General features: G+C 41.4%; 1 protein-coding gene across 6 annotated transcripts in view; it reads left to right on the top strand.

The window, feature by feature from the left end:
• Positions 1-27,109, top strand: part of LOC148864234 (exocyst complex component SEC8-like) — a 208,324-nt gene that overhangs the window by 132,553 nt on the left and 48,662 nt on the right. For all 6 annotated transcript variants that reach the window (XM_088980927.1, XM_088980926.1, XM_088980925.1 and 3 more), the window contains 3 exons: positions 5,675-5,745; positions 7,368-7,498; positions 7,600-7,649. In XM_088980927.1, coding sequence (XP_088837053.1) covers positions 5,675-5,745; positions 7,368-7,498; positions 7,600-7,649 — 252 coding nt within the window. The remainder of the gene's footprint in view (positions 1-5,674; positions 5,746-7,367; positions 7,499-7,599; positions 7,650-27,109) is intronic.

Here is a 27,109-nt window from a genome sequence, read left to right as displayed (position 1 = left end):
ATGGTCATCAACAAATAACAAAAAATATATGTACCCACCCATAGAAGGAATGTGATATGGCCCCCAAACATCCGTATGCACAAGATCAAAAGGACGATTACTCCTTTTATTACTCAATGAATAAGAATTTCTACAATGTTTAGCAAACTCACAGCTTTCACATTGCAACTGGGGCAACTCAATAGACTCAAACAAAGTAGGAAACCGACTCTTTAAGGACCGAAAAGACAGATGACCCAATCGGTTATGCCTAAGCATAACCGAACTCACACTCTGGGAAACAAGTGACCTCTTACCCACTGACTCTTCCCGACGAGAACTCTCCCCAAGCAGATAGATCCCATTTGTCTCACGGCCAGTCCCAATCACCTTCTTCATCTCCAGGTTCTGAAAAACACACCGGTCAAGGAAGAAAGTTACTGAGCAGTTCATGTGTTTGGTAATACTACTGACTGAAAGGAGGTTAGTATCAAGCTTAGGAACATGTAAGACAGAAGACAAGGAGATCGTATCTAATAACTTAATGTCCCCCTTCCCAGAAATAGGAACCAGGGAGCCATCAGCAATAGATACTTTATCCCTACCTGATGACAAATGGTAAGAGGTAAACAGTGAAGGCAAGCTAGTCATGTGGTCGGATGCACCTGAATCTATTACCCAACAAGGTTCAGTAGTACCTAGAGTTGAGGCATGGTAGGCTGAAGCTAGAGTACTTGAATTTACAGTTGTAATCTAACCACCCATCTCAGAAACACTGCCATAACTGATGCCTCCAAAGCTGCCTTCTGCCTGATTTTTAAACTCCATCTTGGTCAAGTCTTAAAACAGCACTTGGACTACCAATCACAATCAAAAACAGTATAGGCCTGATCTGTATTCACAGTGTATGTGCACAAAACTGGGATAACTCTGATATGAAATCAACTAACAAAACAACAGTGGCTGTCCATAGAGCTCTAACCCCTTTAAGAGAGTTCGAAAACCCCAAAAAACTCTGAAAAACAGCTTAGAAGGACGTCTGATTTGCCTTTGCAGAATTAGGGTTTTAATCAGTCCTTAAAGTGATCAATTCAGTTGCACAATCTAATCAGTACTGTATAGATAGACTTGCAGTAGGGTTAATATGAAACCCTAGAATCTGATCAATGCTAACAATAAACTTGAGGACAGTTCGGTGTAAAACAGTAGGGTTTTAATCACAGCAGGACAAGACAGTTCGGTGTAAAACAGTAGGGTTTTAATCACAGCAGGACAGTTCGGTGTAAATAGATAGATCACAAGATTCAGTCCAGCACTAGGGCTTGCCGCAAGATCACTTTCAAACTCTAGTGCAGAAAGAAACAAGGCAGAGACAGTTCGGTGTAAAACAGTAGGGTTTTAATCACAGCAGAACAGTAGGGTTTGCTGTAAAACCCTAGTGAATCGAAGAGATGAAAACCTAGAACGGTTCAGCCTTCCTCTCCAGATAGGTCCAACCTATCTTTTCTTAGAAAAGTAGATGACTTGCAAGAAAAGAATTGTTCGCTGCCTTCTAGGGTTACCCGAACCCTAGTCTTCTCTGATCCTTCCTGACCACCAATACTCTGCAACCATAACAAAACTTCCAACAGCTGCTAGCACTTCTGGCGATCTCCAAGAATCAGTCTGCGAACTCCACCTTTTTAGCTTCTAGTCCTAGGAGATTCTCATGTGGTCGGCCGGTATTAGACTCACATAAGAAACCCTAACTTGGCTCTGATACCATGAAGATGATCAAGACTGCTATCAGTCTTGGACACTAAGGAATTTCAGGTTCGAACAGAAGAGAAAGTGAAGAAGAAAGAGGAGAAAGATTAGTGAGAGAGCATTAGAACACAGGTTTGAAAGGAAGGACAGATTCTGAATGATCTGCCGCTGCCACTTCAATTTAATATTTATATGTTATGCTAGTTACATGAAAGGACATATTTGCCCTTTGTGTTTACATCATAACACTTAACAATATAAAAAACTGAAAAGTAAATAACAGATCTAGAATAACATAACAGATAGACTAGGTATATTCTACCCTACGGACAGAGTGGCCCCACAGGCCCCACAGCTGTGGGGCCCACATCAGTTTCTCTACAGTTACAACCCGACCAGCTGAGACCCTTTACTCCACAAAGTTGGGCTATGTGAGAATGACAACCTTGTCAGGATAGACTTCCCCAAGTGTACCAACTGGTTGTGAAGACTTAAGCCCATATTAAATTAATTATATAATCTCATACATAATACTAATATGAACCAAGGGTAATTTAGCTGAACAACCCAAATGACACATGGAATGAATGTTCCTTAATTCATAATAAATTATGTATAATACATCAGGTGGAGCTGAGGGCATACACACTATCTAACATCCAAACCATGTGATACTCCAATTAACCCTAACCACCTCTTTAACTCTATTAATGGAGAACTAATTGAAGACAAAGGAAAGTTTCAAAGGAAGGCTGGTTGGGAAGCTTCTTTATTTGTCTCTAACTAGGCCAAGCATTGCTTTTGTAGTCAGGATGATAAGCTAGTATATGCATGCTCTTTGTATTCCCCATATTGAAGTTGCTAAAAGGATTATTAGATACTTAAAATCTTCTCCTAGGAGAGGTTTCCTCTTTTCTGACCATGGATATCTGCATTAGAAGTTTATATAGATGCAAATTGGATTAAGTCAATTGATGATCGTAGGTCCACCTCTGGATATTGTACTCTCTTCACAGGTAGCTTGGTGACTTGGAGGAACAAGAAGCTAAGTGTTGTGGCTCGTTCTAGTGCAGAAGCAAAATTTAGATCTATGGCTAATGGAGTAACCATAAATTCTATGGTTGAAATTACTCTTGAAGGAACTAGGGGTGGAATCTCAGGGTCCTATGAGATTGTATTGTGACAACAAAACTACTATTACATGCCCATAACCCTGTTCATCATGATCGCACCAACCATTTAGAAGATGATAGACACTTACTAAGAGAAAATATTGATACAAAAAAAAATTGATTCCCATATGCCAAAACTGATTATCAACTAGCAGATTTTTTTTACCAAGGGGATAACAAAGAAAAAAATTGGACACAATATTGAGCAACTTGAACATGATAGATATTTGTGCTCCACTTGAAGGGGAGTTAAAAATGCATAGTCTAAGAGATCATTTGAGAGGGCTTCAACATTGATTGAACTACTTTCGCTCAACCACTTTGAAGAAGCCATAAAAATAGCTTCACCAAAATATTATTTTCTGGGCTCAATGGAAGTGTATTTCAGCTTTCAAGAATTTTCACCAAAAGTAACTTCTAGGCTTTCTGATGGAACCTACCTTGCAAAGCCAAAAGCCACTATGTGAAAGCCCTCCGAAGTGGGTACCAAGTGTTAGACAGTTTTGTATGCCCTTAGCTTCAATCAGAATGATGCACATTATGAATTTATTGTAAATGAATAAAAGTACATATTTGATTCATGTTCCCTTGGTATGTTTTTGTGTGATACCCTTAAACTGGACACTTAATGAGACTCGTGTTAGTTTAGAATGTTCATAGCCAGTGAGTCGGTCTGGGGAGACCTATCCTGATAAGGCTGACACTGATGTGTCACCAAGTCGGTTGGGGTGGCTTGTCTCAACTGCCAGGGTGAGACCCTAGGCACATGCAGTGTTAGATCAATTGAACCTTTGAACCGAACTAGATTTCCAGTGTTGCCCTGGACCTTGGAGATTAATGAGCAAAACTGGAAAGTTACACCCGACCCCTAGACTTGATTATGATATTGCACTAGGTGTCGGATTGGGCTGTCTTTGATGTACCAATCAGTGAGATCCTTAGCGGGGGTCAAAACTTGGGTATGTTGGGACAGTCTGAGAATTCATCTGAGTGGGTGATCATAGTGACAAGATCATCCCCTTTGTCGGACAAAGGTAATGATCGGGGATGCACTCTCACTGATGGAAACCAAGACTACCGGCAGCCGATTTCAATCGTTGAGATTTGTTTTTGCAAAGTATATTTTATATGAGATATAAAAGTATATATATTATGGTTTCTAAAATGTTTGCAAAAGGTTTTAATTCCCAGGATCCATATAAGCAGAGAGTGCAACACTATTCCTTGCAGGCGAGGGAGAGGTCCTCTCTTGTCAGGTAGTGTATGATCATTATGGGCTGAGAGGTTGAGTGTAAGACCATTGAGGGTAATACCTGATGGGCTAATCTTGCATCTGCTCACAGTCCCTGGGTGTTACAAGGTGGCTTGTCCCAGGGACCACTTAAGGTAAGTGTTGGGCCCATAGAGCCCATTTGATGGGTTTCAAGGGGTGCACTGTCCATAACAGTGTATTCGGCCAGACCTTGTAACAAAGGCTGGGCCAAACCCATGTGGCTGATGTGTAGATCAATGCTTGGGTCCCACGCCATACAAGGAAGCCCAACTGGGCAGCATATAGGAAGACTAAGTGAGCACTTAACCTTAATGGGCCTGAAGTCCATTTCGAACTGGGCTATTTGATTAGTTAAATATGGGGCAAATTTTGAGATGGATTAGCAGATAGGTTAGGGTCTTAACCCTATCCACTCAGAGAGTCCAAATCTGAATGTGATTCTGATCTAGAAACCTCCTAATGAGATTAGGAGAAGGCTGATCTAATTTGGAGATGAGATAAGGGTTTATCCTTATCACCTAAAGGGATGTCTGATCCAAATATGATTTGGATCAGCAACTCCTAATTGGATTAGGAGCTGATCCTTTAGAGTTACAAAAGAAGGAAGGGGCGGCAGCCTTTAGAAGAAGAACAATTATTCACATCCTCTTTAGTACTGAAATCACAGAAGAAAGAATAAAGCAACCCTGCAGAATTCTTTCTTGCCACCTCCATCTTCTTGCCGCCTACCTTGCCAGTTCGATCTCCGGTTGTGGGAGAAGTCAAGATTTGATCTTGATATCAGTTCTTTGTGAAATGACTGATAGGAAGCCGTGCTCACGTGCCATCCTATTGTTTCTTGCGAAGGAATAGGTTCTTGGAGAAGAACACTGCTGATTATGCTCCATCTTGCACTGCGCCATCTTCAGTGGGAGCAGTCTTTGGATCCTTCCTTGGGCGTGAACATCTCCATTGGGAGATATTACTTCTCCGTATCAAGTACAATTCTCTCTTACTGTTTTTGTTCAGATCTGGTTTAGTTTATGGTTCAAGATTGATCATTGAAAATATGATTTTCTAAATAGGGAATTCGATTCCCAGTTGAAAGGGAGAGAAAATTTTTTTGAAATTCGCCTACCTTATTCCGCAAGATTTGGGCGTCCATACGATGGATCTCTCATCCCTTCACTAAGTTGTCTTATTACTTAAGAAGGGCAAAGTTGTAATTTTCACTTCTTTTATATCTTTAAAATAATTTGAGAGGGTGGGCCAACCTAAGAGGCTAATACACACCCATTTTTCTCCCTTAATACTCTTCTCTTCTTCCTTCTACTGGTTACAGCACTATTTCATTCCTTCTCTAACTTTATGTAAGTTGTTTAAGAGTCCTTATATTTGATTGAATATTTGGTGAATCTTACATGGTTTCACTATTCTTTGATTGTTGTGTTATATGATTTTTGGGTCTATAAGAAGAATTAAGTGGAGTATGATATATTTATATAAAAAAATTGATGTGTAACAGGAACTGTTCAGAAGATGGTCTTACTTTTGCTTTCCGCTTTACAGAAGCAACAATTTCTATCCCCGACAAAGGTACAACTACTATTAATGGTACTATTTTTCCTTTGAACTACTGATTTTATCAATACTGAGTCTTAATAATGAAAATGGAACCTATTCCATATATAAAATTTTTGGCCATGATTTGCGATTGATATATATAAGTAAAATTTATACGTCAAGGGGTAAAAATGATTGACAACCATTAACTCTAAAAAGATCAAAGAAAAGTTTTAACTTCTTTAGGACAAATATAGACCCTTCCCCCCCCACCCCCCCCCCAAAAAAAAAAAAAAAAAAAGCTGCCTTAAGAGTATAGGAATATCTCAAAAAAAAGGAAAAAAAGCTACCTGTCATATGGCTCAAGGCTCCCAAGTCAATAACCCAGGTAGGAGAAGATGATTCAAGGTATCCATGATTTGGAAAGGCAATGTTACCTGAATGGGCAAAGGCTGTAAAGTCGATGTACTACCCCTCAACTGAGTTTCATATTTTTTTTTGTCACTTTTCTCTTTTCTCATCTTTTCTACTATTCCAAGACTGATCAATTTCTTCAAGTTCTGTAGCTAATTATAGAGCTATGAATTAGAGACCTATAGAGTCTGGTTGAAAATATCCATGCATGGCCTAGGGTTTCCATTCTCTTGCCAATTAAAACATTGTGACAGTAAAGATGCTATAAGTATTGCTCATAATCCAATCCAACACAATAGAGCTAAGGACATGGAAGTTCATAGACTTAATTAACTCAGCAACTGTTAAATATATTTATTGATAAAAAATTAGAGATATGTACATCGAGGTATTCTTTCCATCCACTTAGGCAGCTAGCCTCTGCTTGCCTTCTTACATATGGATATATATAAGGAAGCCTTTACTAACCCCAATACTCTCTCCAGTTTATGCCTTGTTTAGCTAGCCCATCAGCCATAGTCTTGATCGATCTAGTGATCCATTTGTATACTGTTCTCAGCTCTGCTGCCATGCCTGTGATTTCCCTCATTATGCACCTACATTTCCATGACCCTGCATCATAATTTTTTAGCCATCTTATGATCACATATGAATCCCCTTCAATCAATATGTCTTTGAAGTTCATAGATCTAGCCAGTTGGATACCATGGAACACTGCCAACACTTTAAACCTAAGTCAATAGATATTTCATCAAAGAGAAGGTTGTGTCCAAGTATATATGCCTACCTTCAGTAAAGACTGCTGAGGGCTAGCCCACATTTTGACAAAATCAATTGGTAAAATAAAACTTGAAGGTCTTGTTGACAAGGTGGGAAAGTTTTATATTTATGCACCAGCTTGAGGCCAAGTGTTAACAGTACTGTAATTCATGTATGTATTGTCTTAATATTGTAGCTCCTAGTGACATTTAACGATAGCAAGGGCAAATTTGTAATTTCTGTTATCATTATTGTCTTATTAATCAAAGTATCTCCTAGTGGCATTTAACGAGAGCAAGGGGAAGTTTGTAATTTCTGTCATCATTATTCTCCTATCAATCAAAGCAGTTGGTGAGGCATGGACTTCCTGAGTTTCCCAATTCCTTCTTGACACCTATTTTTGTGTCTTTCTCCTACTAAACTCTAGCAAGACCACAACTTTAAATTTTATAGGTAACTCTAGTTGCCATTTTCTATTTCAGGTGTTGATCTCATTCATCAAGGATGGAATAGGAAGGGAGCAAATATACTACAAGAAGGTTATGGGACTGCTACTGTGCTTCCTGAGCAAGGAATATATCTAGCAGCTTCTATATACCGACCTGTGATCCAGGCCTGTATTTCATTTGTTCAATTAATTAACATCTTATATATTGTATGCACTATACATGTACGTTACTTTATTCACCTTTTCCATTATGTTTAAATCTGCAGTTTACTGATAAGATTGCTTCCTTGCTCCCTCCAAAGCATTCACAGCTGGGGTATGCATAGAATCATTTCCACCAGTTCTCTACTTTTTTGATATGCATAAAAAAAGGTTATTTGTTGTAACAACTCATTACTTCTGGTTTAGGATTTTTTTCTTTTTTATTTTATTGATAAAAATGACTTGCATTAATAAATAATTAAATGTATAAAGGTACATGAAGGAAAGGCATGTTCTTTATACAGGGAATAGGTGCCCACCCAGTGCATGTGGGTACACAAGAAAAGAATTTCAGTTCCAGCTAGAAGATATTTGATAAAAGTACTTGTCCTCTTGATACAAGGGTCTTCTTCATTTAGAAGAGGCTGTAAGCTGAAATGTTGTAGCCGAAGTAGTAGAAGAGAGGAGGAGACCAAGAGGTGCTGAGAATGTCGAACTGCCTAACCCAGTCGACAGTACTATCATTTATATTAGATTACAGTACAATGTTACAGGAAATGTCTGGAATGCCCCTTATTAGTGATGGGACACCCAGACTACTTAAAACACCAAATAAACTTAGGCCCATTAACACAGGCGCAGTACATAACAACTTAAACACAAATACAGGCTAATAAGAACACTTATCAGCCGAACCATCAATACATAAAACCCTTCAACCTAACACTCCCCCTCAAGCTAAGCATGGATGTCAATCATGTTTAGCTTGCCAAGAAGGTCCACGAATTTTGCTGCAGCCAACCCTTTAGTCAGTACATATGCAATTTGCATCTCAGATGGAGTATAAGGAATGCAGAGTTCTCCCGAGGCTATTCTCTCTCTAACAAAATGTCGATCGATCTCAATATGTTTTGTCCTATCATGTTGCACAGGGTTATTTGCAATGTTGATGGCAGCCTTGTTGTCACAATACAGTCTAAGAGGGCCCTCAGCTTTAATGCCAAGCTCATTAAGAAGAGTCCTGAGCCATAGGAATTCAGCAACCCCGTGAGCCATAGCTCGATATTCAGCTTCGACACTTGATCTAGCAACTACATTCTGCTTCTTACTGCGCCATGTAACCAGGTTCCCTCCCACAAATGTACAATATCTTGAAGTTGATTTTCTATCCCCAACAGAACCGACCCAATCTGCATCAGTATAAGCTTCAATTTCAATTTTATTATTTTTTCTGAACAGAATTCCCTTTCCTGGGCAAGTCTTCAAGTACCTGAGAATCCTTTCAACTGCTTTCATATGTGGGATCTTTGGAGAGTGCATGAACTGACTGACAACATGCACAGCATAAGCAATATCTGGTCGAGTGAGAGATAAATATATCAGCTTCCCTACCAATTTTTGGTATCTCTCTCTATCACAGTAGTCCTCCCCTACTGATTCCTGTAGGCCATGATTCTGTTCTATTGGAGTATCTGCTGGTCTACACCCTATCATGCCTGTCTCCTCTAGGAGGTCAAGAACATACTTCCGCTGACATATGTAGATCCCCTCTCTTGACCTAGCAACTTCAATCCCAAGAAAATATCTCAAGTGACCCAAGTCTTTAATCTCTAATTCAGAAGCTAAAAACTCCTTCAGTCTTTCGATCTCTTCCAAGTCATTCCTGGTAATCACCATATCATCCACATAAACAATGAGTGCTGTAAGTTTGCTATCCTGTCTCCTTATGAATGTTAGAGTGCTCGAGTCAGGGGTATTTTGGTCATTCTGGTGTATCTTCTTGAATGTGAAAGGTCTATTGTATCTGAGTTTAAGTTATGTGTCCCATCTTCTATGAGGGACAAAATTGTCTTTCTTGTAACTCTAAGTTTTATGAATAAAATTCAAGTGGGTCGTCTAGGAGAGTGATTTTTCACATTCTCTCTAGTCTGGCCGAACTCTCTTCTTCTTCTCTCCTTCTTCTTTCTCTTTTCTTTCTTCTTTCTTCTTCTCTACTTTGTCCTAGAATCAACTAGGGTTTATTCACATGGTATCAGAGTTGTAAGGTCGTATCCTCACTTCTTTCTTGCTGTTGTTCTCTTTCTGGGTTCGCCGCCAACCTTCACAGTCATCTTCTTCTTTTCCGACTGACCTGAGTGGAGGTTCGATAAGGGGCTGAAAAGGAGCTGTCATTTTGTGGGCCTGGAGGTGAGAATGCCTCCGGTCGTTGCTGTGGTGGTCGTTGGAGTGGTATATTAAACCCTCTATTCAGTATCGTAGATTGCAGAATGTGGATAGGTATGAACACTACTGTTGCTGGTCCAAGTAAGGGACTGTGAATGTTTTCTTTTTGCTTCAAAAGTTGGTTGTGGTGATGCTCGGTGTGACTGATATGCATTTCAGTCATGTTCCTCTGCATTTCTCTTCATATGTATGCTGAAAGAAGAGTTGTCGACTGCTAAAGTTCACAACAGCAATAGATTGGTGGTGGTTGTGTCGTGGTGATTGGTGTATCTATGTTTCTAAATATTTAAAAGTTGATCTTCTGGACCTTGTGTGTAATCAGTTCTGCAGTGTGCAGCCTAAGTGTTTGATGTGAAGACTGAGTGATTCCAGTCTTAGTGTGTTGATGGTGAATGGTTCTGTAGTGTGCAGCCCAGGTGTTTGATGTGAAGACTGAGTGATTTCAACCTTAGTGTGTAGTGTGTAATGTGTATTTAAAGAAGCTGGAGTTAGTGGTGTTATAAGTGAGATAAGCCTTGTGAAAGAGTGTGAGGTTGTGTTGTGTATTTGAAGGTGAAATAATTAAGATGGCTTCATTTGAAAATGGGAATGATAACAAAACAGGTGTCATGCTTTCTCCAGACTATCTAAGTGTTCAAATGACAACCATCAAGTTCAATGGTGAGAATTATGTACCATGGGCAAAATTTGTGGAGGTGTTCTTGAAGGCCAAGAGGAAGGTAAAACATGTAAGAGAGGAGAAACCTTCCTCTAATTCCCATGGGTTCAGTGACTGGGAACAATAAGATGCACAGATAATGACATGGCACTAGAACAGCATGGAACCAAAGATTAGTGTGAACTTCATGTTCCTAGATACAACTAAGGATATCTAGGATCGTGCTAAGAATGTGTACTCTGGACAAGACAATACAACTAGGGTGTATCAGTTATACCAAGAGTACTTCAATTTGAAGCAAAGGAGTGGTCATGAAAGTAGAAGTGGTGGTGGCAGCAGTGGCCCTCCAAGCAACCGTGGTGGACACATGTTTAACCGGGCTAGTGGCCAGACTGGAGGCAAAGAGTCAGGGGGAGGCCATGGAAAAGGAAGGAGTAATGCTTAGAGAAAATGTACACATTGTGGCTTAGAGGAGCACACAGTTAATTTCTGTTATGATTTGCGTGGTCCACCCAACACTTGGGCTAACCATGCTACATCTAAGAGTAGTAGCACAATTACTGAAAGCCAGCAAACTGCCCCAACCCCCTCCACACCCGCTTGTGCTTCTGGGCAGGAAATGGTGAGTGTACCACCGGCAGTATATGAGCAGTTCCTTCAAACATCTCAGCAGAACACAGATACACTTGCCCATTCAGGTATGACTTGCTTAGCTTCCAAAGCCTCACCCTGGATCATTAATTCCGGAGCCTCGGACCATATGTTTGGGACTCCTGATGTATTTTCTTCCCTTTCTTGCTCCTTCACATCTCAAACAGTTACACTTGCTAATGGTTCTACATCTCCTATTTGTGGGGTTGGTGATGTTGATCTCTCCTCCTTGTCTTTAGCATCTGTTTTATATGTTCCTAAGTTCCCTTTTAACCTTATGTCTGTTAGCAGATTAACCAAGTCCCTTAATTGTTCTGTAACATTCTATCCTTCTTCTTGTGTGTTTCAGGATCTCAAGACAGGGAAGAAGATTGGTGGAGGGCATGAAGCAGGTGGTTGGTATTACCTTGATGGTGGTGGCCCTCCAGTGGCTTTTCAGTCGTCTCTTACTCCTCTCCAATGGCATTGCAAACTTGGTCATCCCTCTCTCAAGGCTTTGAAGCTGCTAGTTCCTTCCTTGAGTCATCTTTCATCATTAGATTGTGAGTCATGTCACTTGGGAAAACATCATTGATTCTCATTTAGTCCAAGAAATGATAGTCGTGTCTCAAGTCCTTTTGCTTTAGTTCATTCTGATGTATGGGGTCCAATTAAAGTGGTGTCATACAATGGGTTTAAGTATTTTGCAATCTTTGTTGATGACTTTTCAAGGATGACATGGATCTATCTTATGAAAAAGCATAGTAAATTGTTCTCAATTTTTCAGAAATTTCATGCTGAAATACGCACTCAATTTGGTGTTCATATGAAAATACTTTGCTCTAATAATGCCAAAGAATACATCTCCTCACCATTTCAGCAATACCTAGAACATCATGGAATAATTCATCAAACTTCTTGTGCCTACACCCCACAACAAAATGGTGTAGCTGAACAGAAGAATAGACATCTTGAAACTGCTCGGTCCTTGATGATCAATATGCATGTCCCAAAGCATTTTTTGGAGTGATGCTATTCTTACATCTTGTTTTCTGATAAATCGGATGCCCATGTCAATCCTTGGAAGTCAATCCCCCTTCTCCGTGTTGTTTCCCACTTTGTCTCCATTTCCTCTCACCCCAAGTGTCTTTGGCTGTGTTTGTTTTGTTCAACACTTGGGGCTTGGAGTAGACAAGCTAAATGCTCGAGCTACGAAGTGTATTTTTCTTGGATACTCGAGAACTCAAAAAGGGTATGTGTTATAACCCAAAATTTCATAAATCGTTTGTGTGCTCTGATGTCACTTTCTTTGAATCAGTTCCATTTTTCTCAGATGTCGGGGTCTCTTCTTCTCCCTCTGTGGTTCCTCTTCCTGTACCGGTTGTGGACCCTCATCCCGTAGCTCCCATTCCTACTGCAGATGCACATCATATGCATGTTACTATTAGAGAGGCCGTCAATTACTCAAGTGTATACCCGCATAAGTGCTTCGGCTCCTCCTCCACTTCAGCACCTGTCGACAAATCCTGCTACTGCTCCTCCCTCAAATCTTGATCTCCTTATTGCTTTGTGGATAGGTAAACGTACTTGTACTTCTCATCCCATTTCAGACTAGTACTCACCTTTCTGATTCTCATTGCAAGTTTATATCATTACTCTCATCGGTTCCCATTCCCAAGACTGTACAGGAAGCCCTTACCTCCCCAAGGTGATAGCACGCCATGGAAGAAGAACTCTCTGTTCTACAACATAATCACACGTGGGAACTCACCACCCTTCCTCCTGGTAAGTACACTGTTATGTGTAAATGGATCTATACAGTGAAGCATCTTCCTGATGGCAGTGTGGAACGATTGAAGGCGCGGTTAGTGGCCAAGGGCTATTCTCAGTTATATGGTGTGGACAATATGGAGACATTCTCTCCTGTGGCTAAGATTGGTACAGTTTGGGTGCTGATTTCATTAGCTGCTATGTATGATTGGCCTCTTGTACAACTTGACATAAAAAATGCCTTCCTGCATGGTGATCTAGTTGAGGAGGTGTATATGGAGCAACCACCAGGGTTTGTTGCTCAGGGGGAGTCTGGCAAAGTGTGTAGGCTCAAAAAGGCAATTTATGGACTGAAACAATCTCCACGTGCTTGGTTTGGCAGGTTCAGTGAAGTGATGAAAGCCTTTGGGATGAAACAATGTCAGGTTGATCATTCTGTGTTTAGCTATAACTCAAAGGATGGGAAAATCTTGCTAGTCGTGTACGTGGATGATATTGTCATAATTGGGAGTGATAGCAATGGAATCAACAGGTTGAAGAAATTCTTACAAGATCACTTCAATACGAAAGATCTAAGGAAGCTGAAATATTTCCTGGGAATAGAGGTTGCGAGGTCAAAACATGGGATCAACCTATGTCAGAGAAAATATGTTCTTGATCTACTTGAAGAAACAGGGTTGTTAGGTGCTAAACCAGCAGAGACTCCTATGGAACTCAATGCCAAGCTGAGTGTTGATGCGGGTGAAGAGTTTGATGATCCTGGAAGATACAGAAGGTTGGTGGGCAAATTGAACTACCTGACCATTACCCGACCAGATATATCATTTGCTGTGAGTGTGGTGAGCCAGTTTATGCAACATCCTCGGGTTCCTCACTGGGAATCTGTTCTAAGAATTGTTAGGTACCTAAAAGGTGCTCTAGGTCATGGTTTGTTATACCAAAGTGGAGGAACTCTTGAGATAGTAGGGTACACAGATGCTGACTGGGTTGGTTCTATATCAGACAGGAGATCAACTACAGGGTATTGTACCTTCCTCGGTGGCAATCTTGTAACTTGGAAGAGCAAGAAACAAACAATGGTGGCAAGAAGTAGTGTAGAAGCAGAGTACAGGGCTATGGCCCATACCACATGTGAGCTAGTATGGCTGAAGAACTTGCTCCAAGAGATGGGATTCTCAATTGACAAACCCATGAAATTATACTGTGATAACCAAGCTATTGTTCACATCTCTTCCAATCCCGTCTTTCATGAGAGAACTAAGCATATTGAGGTTGATTGTCACTTTGTAAGAGATAAAGTGATAAGTGGGGTGATAACCACATCTCATGTGAGCTCAGGAAATCAGTGGGCAGATCTCCTCACAAAGGGATTGTCTTGGGGAAGAATAGATTACATTTGTAACAAGCTGGAACTATATGATATATACTCTCCAGCTTGAGGGGGAGTGTTAGAATGCTCGAGTCAGGGGTATTTTGGTCATTCTGGAGTATCTTCTTGAATGTGAAAGGTCTATTGTATCTGAGTTTAAGTTATGTGTCCCATCTTCCATGAGGGACAAAATTGTCTTTCTTGTAACTCTAAGTTTTATGAATAAAATTCAAGTGGGTCAGCTAAGAGAGTGAATTTTCACACTCTCTCTAGTCTGGCCGAACTCTCTTCTTCTTCTCTCCTTCTTTCTCTTTTCTTTCTTCTTTCTTCTTCTCTACTTTGACCTAGAATCAACTAGGGTTTATTCACAATGAACAAGGTATGGTCTGCACCACTCTAAGTGTACCCCACTTTCTTCATGGCCCCACAAAGCCTCTCAAACCATGCACGAGGAGACTGCTTTAAACCATATAATGCTTTCCTCAGTTTACACACCTTTTTATCAAAGTCATAGCCTGGTGGAGGTTCCATAAATACCTCTTCATGAAGGTCACCATTTAGGAAGGTATTCTTCACATCTAGCTGATGAAATTTCCATGAAAAATTTGTTGCCAATGACAATAGAACCCGAATTGTGTTGAGCTTTGCTACTGGGGCAAAGGTTTCTTTGTAGTCAATCCCTTCTTTTTGAGTAAACCCCTTTGCCACAAGCCTGGCCTTGTACCTCTCAATGGACCCGTCCTCCCTATGCTTTACAGTAAACATCCACTTGCACCCGACAGTGCTCTTCCCAAGTTCTTGCTTTCATTAGGGCTTTCATCTCTTCATTCATAGCTTCTTTCCACCTTGGATCAGACACAACCTCTGAGTAACAAGAAGGAACATGTACAGAGGAAAGAGCAGACACAAAGGAGTGATAGGCTAGAGATAAATGTGAGTAAGAAACTGTAGAGAAGATGGGCCGAATGGCCCATAGACTGTCATTTCATGTTATGTTATGTTTCTCTCTGTTGTGGGCCTTATTCTGGGCCCATACTCTGTAATATTCTGTTTTTTGTATTTTCCTGCTCACTCAAGGGCCTCTCTGTAATTTGTCAAAGATTAACTTATTAATAAGATGTTTAGAGTGTTAGAGAGGGGTTATGTTCGAACTTCTTACTCTAACACTCATTGCCGCCAGCTCTCTCTTCTCTTCTTCTCCTGTTTGTTCATTTTCTGGTTTGCATCTAATCTCAAACAGTTCCATACATCAAGTGGGCTGTTTTTCAACTTGGTATCAGAGCGGGCCATTGCTTGGCATGTCCCTCATGTGGTTCTAGTTCAGCCAACTACATGAGGAGGTTCTAGGGCTGAAAGTTTATAGTCATCCGCCTGGTTCTTGGAGGTCATTGGAGGGTGCCCAAGTTTCTATACACTTGGAGAAGGGTTCGGTGACCAGGAAGAACCAGAGAGCAAGTTGTTTGGCCTGATTTGAAATCAGAGAAAAGGACTTTCGAAGTTATCTTAGAGAACAAGTGTTCGGCCTGGTTTATAGTTCAAACCAGAGACTCTCTTGCTGTAAGTCTTTTCTCAGTTCTTTGCTGAGTTATTTTTTTGTTATTTGGGAGGACTGTTAAAGCATTCAAAACACCTCCATTCGGCGCACTATTGCTGGACTGATTTCTAGGTTATTCTGGAAGTGTGGTTCGGCTGTTATTGGGCTTCCATACTGCCAAAAACTGATCTAAATTGAGTGGTACAAGCCTCTACTTTAGTTCAGCTGCTTCTTGGACTTAGACAAAGTGTTCTTGAAGTGATTTCTGCTTGTTAACAGTGAAGTGTTGACTGTTGCATACATAGTGTTTGTAAAAAGTCCTCTTAGGTACTGTGGACTGTTTTCTTTGTTCTCCTTGGGAAATTATTGTTGGGAACCAAGAATACATATTGTTTGGAGGCCTACTGATTGTTCCTTGAAGGCTGAATCAGAGTTTCTCCTCTTTGAAAGTGCTGCCACCGAACTTGGTTCTCACGGCTGTCAGTTCTGAACTGAGTTTGTGTGTTGTTGTGTTTGCTATTGTTTCAACTCAATCTGAGTTCTTTGAAATCAGATCACTTTTAAAGGCCTGCCGAAACCCTAATTGAAGTTGTTACATAATGGACTTCTCAGAAATTGAGAACAAGAGCACTGCTGAATATGGACATAATTTGGGAACTACAACTGATTCCTTGTTGGCTGTAACTACAGTTAAATTGGATGGAACCAATTATTTGGCCTGGTCACAATCCGTAAAAATTCATATTTGCAGTAGAGGAAAGTGGGGGTTTATCTCTGGGAGCAAAAAAGATCCCCTAGAGGAGGATCCCTCTTATGAGAAATGGGTGCAGGAGAATTACATAGTGATTGGGTGGCTTGTGAACTCAATGCAGCCACAGATTAGCCAACATTACTTGTGGATGAACTCGGCTAAAGAAATCTGGGATAGTGTTGCAGAAACTTACTCCCAGAAGTTGAATGTTGCCAGAGCTTACAAACTGAGAAGTGATGTGAAGAATCTAAGACAGGGGGAGAAGTCACTTGCAGCATACTTCTCAGCCCCAAAATCTATATGGTAAGAGATTGATTTGATAGAGGCCGTGACATGGGATACCCCTAAGGATGCTGAAACATATAGGAAATTGGTTGAAAGGAATAGGGTCTTTGAGTTCTTGACAGGGCTGAATTCTGAATATGACATTACAAAGCAAAACATCTTGTCCAAGGAAGATGTTTCATTGTCTCAAGCATATGCTTTGGTCAGCAGTGAAGAAAGCAGGAGGCAAGTGCAGGTTCAAGGGGTCAGTATCAATGATCATTTTGCAAATATGGGAATCAAACCCAAAGGGGTTACAGGAGCCCCCAGTGGCACAGGAAAGAAGGAGGTGGTGTGTGAATATTGCAAGAAGCCGAAACACACTAAGGACAAGTGCTGGAAATTGCATCCCAATCTTGTCCCTATCCGATTCCAGAAGAAGAATGACAGTAGAAAGACAGGAAGTGCACATACAGCCACAAGTACAGATACAGAGTTTGAGTCTGCAAGTGCACAATTGGAAGCCATGAAAGCTGATTATGAGAAGTTTGGAAGGATGATCAGCCAGCTTGAAGGTGTAACTTCATCATCCAACCCTTCTGGAAGTCCAGCCACCTCTGCATTTTCTCACTCAGGTATAAGGGCTTCTGCTAACCATGCATCTACCTCAAGTAATCCCAAGACCCCTTGGATCATTGACTCAGGTGCTTCTGATCACATGACCAACTTTTCCACTTTGTTTGTGTCATATGATTTGCTTCCTGGTCGTGACAAAATCACCTTAGCTGATGGTTCTCTTGCCCCCATTTCTGGCAAGGGAACTGTCAAGCCTACAGGCTCTTTACTTTTATCTTCCACTCTTCATGTACCTAAGTTAAATACCAACTTGTTATCTGTAAGTAGCTTGACCAAGTCATTGAATTGTTGTGTAACCTTTTTCCCTTCTCACTGTGTGTTTCAGGACCTGAAGTCTCAGAAGGTGATTGGGAGTGGCCATGAAGCGAATGGAATATACTTGCTCGACACCCCTGGCCAATGCTTTGATCATCCCAAGAATGCTGCTTTTGGTTCTACTTCTTCAGAGTCAGTCAGTCAAATTATGTTGAGTCATTGTCGGTTGGGTCATTTACCTTTTTCTGCTTTAAGTCATTTGCTTCCCAAACTGTTTAAGGGAGTCAGTGTGTCCAGTCTCAATTGTGAGTCATGTCAGTTGTCAAAGCATTGTAGAAAAAATTACCCTGTGAGCAATAAAAGATCCTCTTTTCTTTTTCATATTGTACACTCTGATGTGTGGGGGCCTTACCACTTATCCTCTATGGGGGGCTACAAATACTTTATCCTGTTCATTGATGACTTTTCTAGATTCACTTGGATATACTTAATGAAATCCCGAGACGAAGCCCCGAGACTTGTGAGGCAATTTCATGAGCTTGTTTTGACTCAATTTGGTACCAGAATTAAGGTTTTCAGATCTGACAATGCAAAAGAGTATTTTGAGAAGAGCTTATCCTTGTATCTCTCTGACATGGGGGTTATTCACCAAAACTCCTGTGTTAGAACCCCTGAACAAAATGGAGTTGCTGAGAGAAAAAATAGACATATTGTTGAAGTTGCAAGGAGCCTTTTATTTGTCTCACATGTTCCCACAAGATTTTGGGGTGATGCTGTACTTACTGCTACCTACCTCATAAACCGTATGCCATCCAGGGTTTTAGGGTTTAAATCCCCCTTCAGTCTTCTTCATCCAGATAAGGATCTCTTCCCAATTCCTCTTCGTGTGTTTGGTTGTACCTGTTATGTTCACATTCCAAGTGTGCAGAGACACAAGTTTGAACCAAAAGCCCACAAATGCATCTTCCTCGGTTACTCCCCCACACAAAAGGGTTATTGTTGTTTTGATCCAAAGACTGGCACCAGACATGTCTCTATGGATGTTACCTTTGATGAACTTTCTCCTTTTTATGGTTCCTCTCAGGAAGGACATTGTCAACAGGGGGAGAGTCTGTCACAAGTTTTTGCTATTCCCCTTCCTGTCCCAGTTCAGTCTCTTGACAAATCTGTATCCTCACAAAATGAATCAAAGGAGGATCAGCCACTTCATTCCTCTTGTCCTAGTGCTCCTATTTCTTTACCTCCTCGTCCTACCCATAATCCCAAAGTGTATCAAAGGCAGAGATCCAGGAATGAGCAAGTAGTTTCCCTTACAACAGATGAGGCTCATACCCTCCCAATCACAGATGAGATAACAGGTATTGCTTCAGCTCCCTTGGAATCCCCCTTCCCAGATCTTGATGTCCCCATTGCTGTTAGGAAAGGAAAGCGGAAGTGTACTGCACACTGCATTTCCAAACACCTTTTTTATGACCTACTTTCCCCTTCATATTGTGCCTACCTCTCTTCAGTTGCTTCTAACCCCATTCCTAGGTCTGTATCAGAAGCTCTTGGGATTCCATAATGGAGAGATGCCATGCAGGCTGAAATGGATGCTCTACATGAAAATGGTACTTGGGAGGTGGTGGATTTGCCAGAAGGGAAGGATCCAGTTGGATGCAAGTGGGTTTTTACCATTAAATACAGGGCAGATGGGACTATTGAGAGGTACAAGGCCAGACTTGTTGCAAAGGGCTACACACAGACATATGGGATTGACTATCTGGATACTTTTGCCCCTGTTGCTAAGATGACATCTGTGAGGGTTCTTTTATCTCTGGCAGCTCACTTTGATTGGCCTCTCTATCAGTTAGATGTAAAGAATGCATTTCTGAATGGTGACTTACATGAGGAGGTCTACATGTGTCTTCCTCCAGGAATGTATGGGAAAGATATGCAAGGAAAGGTATGTAAACTGAAGAAATCTCTTTATGGCCTCAAACAATCTCCTAGAGCCTGGTTTGAGAGATTTAGAGCTGCACTTGTTAAATTCGGCTATGTTCAGACACTTGGGGTAAATCATGACAAACCCATGATGTTGTACTGTGATAATCAGGCTGCCATCAACATTGCTCACAACCCGGTACAACATGATAGAACCAAACATATTGAGGTTGATAGACACTTTATTCGTGAAAGAGTCTCCTCCGGTGAAGTGTGTCTTCCATTCATTACTTCTGAAGGACAACTGGCTGATTTTCTCACCAAGGGCATTTCCAAGGCAAGGCTTCAACATGACACTGGCAAGCTGGGCATGATTAACATCTATGCTCAGCTTGAGGGGGAGTGTAGAGAAGATGGGCCGAATGGCCCATAGACTGTCATTTCATGTTATGTTATGTTTCTCTCTGTTGTGGGCCTTATTCTGGGCCCATACTCTGTAATATTCTGTTTTTTGTATTTTCCTGCTCACTCAAGGGCCTCTCTGTAATTTGTCAAAGATTAACTTATTAATAAGATGTTTAGAGTGTTAGAGAGGGGTTATGTTCGAACTTCTTACTCTCTAACACTCATTGCCGCCAGCTCTCTCTTCTCTTCTTCTCCTGTTTGTTCATTTTCTGGTTTGCATCTAATCTCAAACAGTTCCATACATCAAGTGGGCTGTTTTTCAACTGAAACAAAATCAGCAATGGGATTCCGAGTGGTGCAACAACGAATAGGCTTATGAAGAGCAATAGGAAGATCCAAATCAGAAGTATGTGTGTTGGAATTACCTTGGATAGCAGAGACTGATTGATCTGAGTCCAACTGGTTGTTGTCATGAGTTTGAGGGCCCTTTTTCCTTCTGTTGTAGGTGATTCGTATCTCTTTTTGTTCCCTACTGGAGCCTTCAGGGATATCTGCAATATTGAGAGAGGTAACCGGCACAGTGCGAGCCTCACTAGGTTGACCCGAGATACAACAACTAGGAGTAGAAGAAGAGGATGGAAGGCCCAAGGCAGATAGGGGAACAAAAAAGGAGGGAGAATGAGAATCCTCTTCCATCCCACTAGTCTCCCTCTGAAGAGGATTCTGAGAAGACTGAAAATAGGGTTGAGACTCAATAAAGACCACATCTCTGGTGACATACTTTCTCTTGGAGACAGGATCATAACACTTGTAACCCTTTTTATGTAGGAGAATACCCCAAAAATAATCATTTCGTAGCCCTAGGATCCAACTTGGTCTTCTTTGGATCCTTCACATGTATAAAACATATACAGCCAAAAACCCGTGGAGGAAGAGGAAAGTTTGGAAGAGTAGGACACAGAACAGAGAAAGGGGTTTTCCTACCCAACACCTTAGATGGCATCCAATTTATCAGATGTGATGCAGTAAGTACAGCTTGAGACCAATATTGCTTGGGAACCTTGTGCTGGAATAGTAAGGCTCGAGTTGTCTCCAATAGATGTCTATTCTTGTGCTCAGCAACCCCATTCTACTGAGGGGTATTAGCACAGGATGATTGATGTAACATGCCAACATCTTCCATGAATAAGTTCAAGGATTTTTCAAAATATTCAGCAGCATTATCTGACCGGAATTGCTTAATCCTCTTATCAAATTGTGTTTCAATCATTTTGCAAAATGTCATAGTTATCCGTGGCACTTCATCTCTTCCTTTTAACAGGTAGATCCATGTGCATCGAGAGTAGTGGTCAATAAAACTGATAAAGTAACGAAAGCCATCAATAGAAACAATAGGTGAAGGGCCCCAAATGTCAGAATGAACCAAATCAAAAGGAGCTCGAATTTCATTACTGGAAATTGGATAAACAATTCTACATTGTTTTGACATTTGACATACTTCACAGACTAAACTCTGACTTGAAATGCCCTTAACCAATTCGGGAAACAACATTTCTAATGAAGAAAAAGGTAAATGACCTAGCCTAGCATGCCACAGATGCAACCTAGCTATTGACTCCACACTTTCCGGACTACTAGCAGCAGATGCTTGTAAGGATGAACCGATGTCTGCACCAAAATAGTAGAGGCCTCCATACTCATAACCGCTCCCAATAGTTCTCCTCGTCAATCTGTCCTGAAAGACACAATGAGTAGGAAAAAAGGTTATACTACAGTTCAAATTTGTGGTAAGTTTTGAAACAGACAAAAGATTTGAGGTGAGACTGGGAACATGTATAACTGATTGAAGAGAGAGGCCTTGCTTAGGTCAACCACCCCTTTTCCAGAGATGGTGGAGAAAGACCCATCAGCAACTCTCATCTTATCCTAACCAGACAACATTTGATATGAAGAGAATAAGGAGGACATATGTGTCATGTGGTCAGTTGCACCGGAATCAATAACCCAAGAAGTAGAGTCAATAGAACTAATTGCACTAAAGGCAGACTATACCTGATTTGGCAAGAGAGGTGGAAGCAAAAGAATTACTCCTTAGATGGGCTAAAGCCCGGCTAAGGACCTCTACCTCACTAGCTGTGAAGCCCAAGGCACCGGCTCCAGAGGAATCAGCAACCTGCCCCATGGGAGAAGAAGCCACTGTTGATATACTCTGTGAGTTGTCACCATTGTTACTAGTGACAAGGTTCCCACTTTCCGCATGACCCTTCTGTTGCTTCTTGTCCTTTCTCAATGCAGCTGGCTTCAGGTGAGGATACAGGACCCAACACTTTTCTTTTACATGTCTCTCACCCCCACAATGAGTGCACTTAAGATGCTTCTTGTCTGGATGTCTGTTTCCCTTAGTGGAAATCAGGGCCGAATGTTCACCAAATTGTTCAGATGGTTGAATCTGAGAGTCAACTTGCATCTCCTTTCTCCTGACTTCTTCATTCCTTACCAGATAATAGACATGATGTAACTCGGGCAGTTCATTTATTCCTAGAATTTGTGACCTTATGCCCTCATACACTACGTCCAGGCCAGCCAAGAACTTAAAGGCTCTGCTCTCTTCAATCTGCTTATCATGTCTCTCCTTGTCCCTGGCATTTTCCCAGTCCAAAATCAAGTGATGGTCAAGTTCTTCCCAAAGTCCTTCCAGAGTTTGCAAAATATGTTGCAACTGTCATATCCCCTTGCCTTAAGGCAGAAATTTCTTGATTCAATCTGTAGATCCTAGCATTATTTTTCTTCAGTCCATAGGTTTTAGACACTTTTTCCCAAATCTGGCTGCTGTGGGAAAGTGTTGAACAGTCCTAGCAACTTGTGGAGTCATAGAGGCAAACAGCCAGGACATAACTGTGGCATTCTCCTTGCGCCACACTGCATACTCCGCACTGCCAACTTCAGGTTCCTTCTTACTCCCATCTAAGTAGCCTGTGAGATCATGGGAAGTAATAAAAAGCACTGCAGAAACGGACCACTCCTTGAAGTTGTATTCATCCAGCAGCACACTCGTAATTTACAAGCTGTGCAGATTCGGGTTTTCCAGATTTGAAGACCTCCCACCAGGTCTGATATCCCTAGAAGAGACCTCTCCGGATATTGAAGACATCTTGGCTGCAGACTCTGTGTAGATAACATTGTTTCAGACTAGCCGAAGTGTTCACAGTTCTGAAAAAAGACTAGTTGCAGTATTGAAGAAGGTTCTGACAGCTTGCAACACTGGTTCAGACTTGCCGTGACTGTCACAGTTCTGAAGTAGTCCATATTACAGCAGCAAATAAGGTGTTCTGTGAGCTGGTAACCAACCTGAAGCTGAGAGCTCTCCACCACTGCACTATGCAGACTTCTCTTGGGCTTCGATTACTACAACTGTAGAGAGTGCTCCCCCCTACGGCCAATACTAGGACTGCTGAAATCAGTCCTCATTCTAGGTCTGTCCTATACAGACCTCTTTTAGCAGCCGAATGGCTACTCACTACTAGAAACAGTCTAGTAGGACATCAACTTCTGGGTCTTACTTCCCTTGTGCCCTACAACCAAGGGAAACCCTAGGTTCGAACCTTGTATTGTTCTCCTGCAACCCTAGGGTTTCACCGCAGCAACCAAGATAAAAAAGAAAGAAAGAAAGACAGCAAGAGAGAGGAGATGGCGTCGGCTGTAGCCAGGAAATTACTTAATGCTCTGATACCATTTAAGCTGAAATGTTGTAGCCGAAGTAGTAGAAGAGAGGAGGAGACCAAGAGGTGCTGAGAATGTTGAACTGCCTAACCCAGTCAACAGTACTATCATTTATATTAGATTACAGTACAATGTTACAGGAAATGTCTGGAATGCCCCTGATTAGTGATGGGACACCCAGACTACTTAAAACACCAAATAAACTTAGGCCCATTAACATAGGCCCAGTACATAACAATTTAAACACAAATACAGTCTAATAAGAACACTTATCAGCCGAACCATCAATACATAAAACCCTTCAACCTAACAGAGGCAATACTGGAAATTAGTAAATCATTGGTATGTTTTCCATTCCGGAATAAACATACTGCTCAACATTTGTTTGGAAGAGATCTGGAATGGTTCTGTTTCTGGCGGTTTGGTGGGGTCTATTGATGTTTGTAGTGGTGCAGAAGTGTTCTTTCAACTGAAAGCCTCTCTGTTAGAGCAGATGGAAAGATGTAAAAAGATCTTTATAGATAAGTGTGCCTTGGTTAGGTCAAGCATTGGAAAAATTGAGTAGACTATCATAGGTGAACTCAGATTAGCTGAACACTTTAACTGTGTAGTGGGCTGTCGAACCAATGATAACACCCCACGCCAGTGACAAAATACATGGGGCCACACCAAGAGATTGAATGGCTGTTGGCAAATGTATTTTATTACTGGTGTGGAATGTTTGTTAGTAAACCCTAGCAGATTCTAGGTTGAAGTAGAGAAGAAAGAAAAGAGAAAGAAGAACAAGAAGAAGAAGAAGAAGAAAGAAAGGTTCGGCCAGACTAGAAGAGAGTCAAAATCACTCTCCCCTAGCTGACCCACTTGTATTTATTCAAAAACATAGAGTTACAGGAAAGACCATTTTGTCCCTCATAGAAGATGGGACACATAACTTAAACTCAGATACAATAGACCTTTCACTCTCAAACAAATAATATAGAATGACCAAAATACTCCTGACTCGAGCATTCTAACACTCCCCCTCAAGCTGGAGAGTATATATCATATAGTCCCAGCTTGTTACAAATGTAATCTATTCTTCCCCAAGACAATCCCTTTGTGAGGAGATCTGCCCACTGATTTCCTGAGCTCACATGAGATGTGGTTATCACCCCACTTATCACTTTATCTCTTACAAAGTGACAATCAACCTCAATATGCTTAGTTCTCTCATGAAAGACGGGATTGGAAGAGATGTGAACAACAGCTTGGTTATCACAGTATAATTTCATGGGTTTGTCAATTGAGAATCCCATCTCTTGAAGCAAGTTCTTCAGCCATACTAGCTCACATGTGGTATGGGCCATAGCCCTGTACTCTGCTTCTACACTACTTCTTGCCACCATTGTTTGTTTCTTGCTCTTCCAAGTTACAAGATTGCCACCGAGGAAGGTACAATACCCTGTAGTTGATCTCCTGTCTGATATAGAACCAACCCAGTCAGCATCTGTGTACCCTACTATCTCAAGAGTTCCTCCACTTTGGTATAACAAACCATGACCTGGAGCACCTTTTAGGTACCTAACAATTCTTAGAACAGCTTCCCAGTGAGGAACCCGAGGATGTTGCATAAACTGGCTCACCACACTCACAGCAAATGATATATCTGGTCGGGTAATGGTCAGGTAGTTCAATTTGCCCACCAACCTTCTGTATCTTCCAGGATCATCAAACTCTTCACCCGCATCAACACTCAGCTTGGCATTGAGTTCCATAGGAGTCTCTGCTGGTTTAGCACCTAACAACCCTGTTTCTTCAAGTAGATCAAGAACATATTTTCTCTGACATAGGTTGATCCCATGTTTTGACCTCGCAACCTCTATTCCCAGGAAATATTTCAGCTTCCTTAGATCTTTCGTATTGAAGTGATCCTGTAAGAATTTCTTCAACCTGTTGATTCCATTGCTATCACTCCCAATTATGACAATATCATCCACGTACACGACTAGCAAGATTTTCCCATCCTTTGAGTTATAGCTAAACACAGAATGATCAACCTGACATTGTTTCATCCCAAAGGCTTTCATCACTTCACTGAACCTGCCAAACCAAGCACGTGGAGATTGTTTCAGTCCATAAATTGCCTTTTTGAGCCTACACACTTTGCCAGACTCCCCCTGAGCAACAAACCCTGGTGGTTGCTCCATATACACCTCCTCAACTAGATCACCATGCAGGAAGGCATTTTTTATGTCAAGTTGTACAAGAGGCCAATCATACATAGCAGCTAATGAAATCAGCACCCAAACTGTACCAATCTTAGCCACAGGAGAGAATGTCTCCATATAGTCCACACCATACATCTGAGAATAACCCTTGGCCACCAACCTCGCTTTCAATCACTCCACACTGCCATCAGGAAGATACTTCACTGTGTAGACCCATTTACACCCAACTATGTGCTTACCGGAAGGAAGAGCGGTGAGTTCCCATGTGTGATTATGTTGTAGAGTAGAGAGTTCTTCTTCCATTGCTTGCCGCCACCCTGGGGAGGCAAGAGCTTCCTGGACAGTCTTGAGAATGGGAACAGATGAGAGTAATGATATAAATTTGCAATGAGAAGCAGAAAGGTGAGCAGTAGAAACATAGTGTGAAATGGGGTGAGAAGTACAAGCACGTTTACCTTTTCGCAGAGCAATAGGAAGATCCGGATCTGAAGGAGAAAGAGTAGTAGCAGGATCTGTCGGCAGGGGATGAAGTGGAGGAGGGCCCAATGCACTTCTACGGGTATACACTTGAGTGATTGGCGGCTTCTCAGTAGTAACAGGCATAGGATGTGCATCTATAGTAGAAACAGGAGCTACTGGAAGGATGTCCACAACAGGTACAGGAAGGGGAACCGCAGAGGGAGAGGAAGAGACCCTAGCATCTGAGAAGAATGGAACTGACTCAAAGAAGGTGACAAGAGCACACAAACGATTTATGGGATTTTGGGTTATAACACTTATACCCTTTCTGAGTCCTTGAGTAGCCAAGAAAGATACACTTAGTAGCTCAAGCATCTAGCTTGTCTAACCCAGGCCCCAAGTGTTCAACAAAACAAACACAGCCAAAGATTCTTGGGGTAAGAGGAAATGGATATAAAGTGGGAAACAACACGGAGAAAGGGGATTGACTTCCAAGGATTGACATGGGCATCCGATTGATAAGAAAACAAGATGTAAGAACAGCATCACTCCAAAAATGTTTTGGGACATTCATATTAATCATCAAGGATCAAGTAGTTTCAAGAAGATGTCGATTTTTTCGTTCAGCTACACCATTCTGTTGTGGGGTGTAGGCACAAGAAGTTTGATGAATGATCCCATGATGTTCTAGGTATTGCTGAAATGGTGAGGAGTTGTATTCTTTGGCATTATCGGAGCGAAGAATTTTAATATGAACACCAAATTGAGTGC

The sequence above is a fragment of the Nelumbo lutea genome, chromosome 3, assembly GCF_056320005.1.
Source record: "Nelumbo lutea isolate HS-2025 chromosome 3, American lotus-T2T, whole genome shotgun sequence".
Classification (NCBI taxonomy): Eukaryota; Viridiplantae; Streptophyta; class Magnoliopsida; order Proteales; family Nelumbonaceae; genus Nelumbo; species Nelumbo lutea.
This window is presented reverse-complemented; position numbering and strand designations above follow the sequence as displayed.